The sequence below is a fragment of the Palaemon carinicauda genome, chromosome 15 (genome assembly GCF_036898095.1).
Source record: "Palaemon carinicauda isolate YSFRI2023 chromosome 15, ASM3689809v2, whole genome shotgun sequence".
NCBI classification, from domain to species: Eukaryota; Metazoa; Arthropoda; class Malacostraca; order Decapoda; family Palaemonidae; genus Palaemon; species Palaemon carinicauda.
In genome coordinates, this window is record NC_090739.1 from 69,384,174 (window position 1) to 69,389,173 (window position 5,000).

General features: G+C 32.9%; 1 protein-coding gene across 2 annotated transcripts in view; it reads right to left on the reverse strand.

Moving 5' to 3' along the window:
* LOC137654656 (SID1 transmembrane family member 2-like) overlaps positions 1–5,000 on the reverse strand; it is a 246,009-nt gene that overhangs the window by 103,450 nt on the left and 137,559 nt on the right. For both annotated transcript variants that reach the window (XM_068388489.1, XM_068388490.1), the window contains exons 10-11: positions 4,250–4,337; positions 1,013–1,160 (exon numbers count right to left, since the gene is read on the reverse strand). In XM_068388489.1, the coding sequence (XP_068244590.1) occupies positions 1,013–1,160; positions 4,250–4,337 (236 nt within the window). The remainder of the gene's footprint in view (positions 1–1,012; positions 1,161–4,249; positions 4,338–5,000) is intronic.

Genomic DNA, 5,000 nt, shown 5'->3' on the forward strand with positions numbered 1-5,000 from the left:
AGCTATTATATGAAAACCATGTTAACAGTATTGTCTCCAATAATAATATTGGTTCTCAGTGATGACATGTCATTGGTTGTCTGACATATTTCAAAATTAGAAGTGCTGAGACGGATTCAACAGAGCCTAACCCGTTAGTCCCCCTTATACTCACCGAGTCTGTGCTATCCATGTTGATACACTGGCCCTGGAGCAGGGAAGACAATATTTCTTTGGTTTATCTTATTGTATTAGATTCCCTGTTCTACCCTTTCATGAGGAAATTTTTGAAGACTACACAGCACATTAACTGCTAATGTATCAATAAAATAATAAGGATATTAACAATAATTATGATTAGCTAAAGCAAAGTGATAAAGATGATGATCATAATCAGACTTTGAAAAACTATAATTCTAATAGGCATTATGATTTCTGGAATAATTATCCACTGACAATTAGTTTATAATAATTGTACTATTAAAATTCTAAAAAAAAAAACAAGGGGGCGATATCTGAATTATCCTTTTCACTAATATTCAATGCATCATCTTCTACAAATAGTCACTTTCCAAAGTTCACAACCAATTCTAGAAATATTTGCTAATCTGAGTTAATGATAACAAAATCTTGCAATTTACTGTCCTTTAGTTGACAGTTTATTAAAGTTGAAATAGACTATCTTACAATGGATTCACATTTCTAATTGTCATGACTTCACAAGTTAAACATAACTTGTTATAATAGTGTATTTTATAGTACTGCATCATAATTCAGTTATAGACATCATAATAGTATGAAACAGTCTCGAGTTCCATTAGTTTAGGTGACCTACAATAAACCATTTTTCTCGGTTATCCTCAAGTAAAAAATGAATAAACCTTGTTACACAAAAACTATTATACCTATGAACCCTATATGTATACAGTATGCCAAACACAAAATGCATTCTACCATTAAATAATAAAATAATTAATGTTTTGCATATCCCAATACAATACCTTTAAATATCCTTCAAACAACAGTACAGTACCTTCCAGTATGACCTGATGAGCTCCGTAGTTGGAAGCATAGCAAATACAGCCATGATGAGAATATTGTGCTGGAATCCCATTTCAGAAACTTGAGCTTCAGCAGTCGTTGACTCAAATTCTGCATACCTCTTCCACCACATCACATACCTAGATAAATTAGATGGAATTAGTGGAATGAAATTATTCAACTTTTTTTAGATTTTTAGGCCTATATGATGAAGGAAGGCTGCTGCTTAAGGCAGTTTGTGTTGCACAATGCTCACGGACATCCTCATAAGATCCTTAAGGAAAATTAAGACACATATGTCAAGTTTCTGCCCATCTACCCCCGACAAAATTTTTCTCTACAAGAACAACTTTATATATTATATATGTTCGATGCATAGATTATAGCTCAAGTCAAAGCTTACAACATGACAAAGTCTACAACCCAGTGCATAGCAAAGGCAATTTAAATTCTAATTTTCTATGCTAAGGTAGTCTACTTATGACATTTTGAGTGTTCCACTTAACGGCATATTTTTCAATGTCAACACACTGAACATTTTTAGTTAATCTAATCTACAGTAGAGTGCTGTTTTATAATTTACATCTGGCAGGTCTTCCAGATAATAAGGATGGCTATAGTTGCAGACTAAGATATGAACCTAACGGATTGCTGGATGGTGTTTACAGTAACTGATACCCTTATGTTCATTGCTTGTCAGAAGAATTTGGGGTCGAGGCTGCCAATGACTTCAGAGCCTTTCCTGTAACAGAAGCTCATATCTAGAAAACAGTAGAGATCGCAAGACTACCCAGTGGCGATGGAGTGTGGAAGATGTTATACAAAAATGGAGTTGAAAATAAAGAAGACTGTGAAGAGCTGACAAATGCAGGTAGTAGCTTAGCCAGGGCACTAGAGAGTTATTGAGTCCTTTCATTGGCCAGACAGTACTTCATTGGATACCTCTGTCTAGTCATGGCTCATTTTGTCTTTGCCTACACATAAACCAAATAGTCTGGTCTATTCTTTCCAAATTCTGCTCTGTCCTCATACACCTGTTAACACTCAGATTACAAAAAAAAATTGTTCTTCACTCTAGGGATCAATTAGTGCACTGTAATTGTTCAGAAGTTACTTTCCTCTTGGTAAGAGTAGAAGAGACTCTCTAGGTATGGTGAGCAGCTCTTCTAGGAAAAGAACACTCCAAATTCAAACCATTGTTCTCTAGTCTTGGGTAGTGCCCTAGCCTCTGTACCATAGTGTGTAAATGTCTTGGATTAGAGTTCTCTTGCTTGAGGGTACACTCAGGGAGGCTGTTCTATCGTAATTCATTTCCTCTTGTTTTTTTTTAAGTTTTTATAGTTTAAATATGATAAAATTCAATTTAATGTTATCACTATACTGGAAATATCTTATTTTGATTATTTATTGCTTCTTTTGTAGTTTATTTCCTTGTTTATTTTCCTCACTGGGCTATTTTTCCCTGTTGGGGCCCTTGGGCTTATAGCATCTTGCTTTTCCATCTAGGGTTATAGCTTAGCTTTCAATAATAATAATAATAATAATAATAATAATAATAATAATAAAGAATAAACAATAATAACAATAACAATAACTAATAACTGATAATAAATAATAATAAATAATGTCACCAATAGAAAAGAAGAATGAAGACTTGAAAAGAAATTGAAACTCAAAACTAGAGTTTTAAAGAAATGGGAATAAACCTTACAGAATACTGTGTAGTGTTGAGCCTTACGATGGAAAAGGCAAGATTGTCAGAGTTGACTGCATACCTGTTAGTACAAACATGTCAGAATTATGAAAAATCCTATGTAGCATGCAAAAAGAACTTACTAAACGACAGTGCCACAGATTATTATCAAGATCAGGCATAAGAAATTTGATAGACCGCATGTTTTCACCCAACAAATTTAGATGAAAGCCAGGAGCTGAAGACCAGACAGGAGAACTATACTTGAAACACAGTAGAATGAAAGAATCAAAACCCCTTTTTTCAGAATAGATTGATCATCAAACAACTTAAATGATTTTTCCAACAAGCAAAGTTTTTGGGCATTTTTGTTCAATTGACAGCTCAGCAACATGAACAAAGATGGTCACTGAGAGCAAGTTAGTGCATAAGTGGTCTTGTCTTTAGTAGTGGTGTTTCTTGGTGGTCACATGTCATGGATAGCCAGATGACTTTAGCATTGGAGGTGCCCTGCAGACTTAAATAGTGCCTGGACTAGAGGGTCTCTCTTATACACATTGAGTTCATGATTTGCACATTGAAACACTGTTCATAGCGATGGAGAAAAATATTTCTTTGGTATTTTATGTCATATTTGATTCCCTACTCTAGCCTTCTAAAGGAAAGTCCTTAGAGACCACACACACACAAATAAACCGTACAATATACAAGTGTGCAATATGCAAAAGTCTTGTCTTCTCATTAAAGTTATTTAAACTAGAATGGCAAGGTCAAGTGCTGGGTGAGTTACTATTAAGGAATTAATCAAATCATATCAAAATGGTAATAAACTGGAAATAATTAGAAAACTATGAAAGGAAGGGAAATAAAGGGCTTATTAATTGATGTTCTATCTAATGAGAGGGTAGAGGGAAATTATATTAAAATCTAAATTAAGCATAACTAAATCATATACATTTAAAAAACAAAATTAAACGGGTAAATCATAAGGACTTGAGAATTTGAATAGAATGCTGCAGGTTGAAATTTAGTAGCAGTTTATTTAGTTATATATAAATTAGGAGTTCAATAGAAAGTTATCTACGTGTTTGTAAACTGCTGGAAAATGTGGGCAATTGGTAAAGGTGGTGATGAATTAGTAGTCTTATCCTTCTTGTCTAAATTTTCTCTGTGTTTTACTTTTCACAGGTTTCTCTGTTATGTAATGACCCAAAAGTGAATGTACTGTCGAAGTATAAAAATGCTCAACAGCTGTAAAGCTTAATCTATCCTAATATCAACATTCTTTCAAAACAAAGCAGGATTTCGATCTGTACTATACTGTATCTCTTCTTTCTCATGTTTTATTAGTTGTATTGTAGCCTTACATTGTTCAAACTGAGGAAAAATTCTGTGAACATCTAATTAAAAACATATTAATTTCAATAACAACTAAAATTATATTAAAATTATACCTTAAGAAATAAAAATAATACAAATTGTTTTTTTTATTCTGCCCTACTTATCGTTATGAACTAGAAATAAAATATTGCTTACACGGGGTTGACTGATGATGTCATTTCTTGTATCACATTGTTAGGAGGAGCAACTGTTGTTGGCGGATAGTATGGCTGTGGTACAATTTCTGAAAAAAATAGGCAATTTAAAATCGGCAACATCTGCACACAAAAGTATGAGTTGATACTGGATCCAATATACCAAGCAAACAAAAACTATTCTAACATTATGTACATTAATTATTCTTAAAAATTTATGAAAAGACCCCCAGAATAATGTTTTCATGTGGATATGAGCACAGTGAAATTTCATAATGAACGGACTGTTACATGAATGATAATGAAGCAGTGGAACAGGGACAAAAGAAATCAATTAACACTTTAAAATCAAACTTGCTTATAGGTTTCATCTGTGAACAACGGAACTGCATTTTCACTATATGTGAAATACTGAGCACAAAATATATAAATCTGATTAAATATAGGCCTATGCACATAAAATTATATATATATATATATATATATATATATATATATATATATATATATATATATATATGTGTGTGTGTGTGTGTGTATTGTATGTATGAATATATATATGTATGTATAAATACAAATACATATACCTGTAAACCATTTAAAAAAAAATAAGCAGGCCAGCTTCTGATATGAACTTGAGAATGCCACTGACATAAAATGTCTCCCCCAAGAATTTTGCTGAGGATGTACCTGCCATTCTCATTACGAACTTCAGAGAGGAATTGTTCTGTGATATCCCCAAGACAGGGACA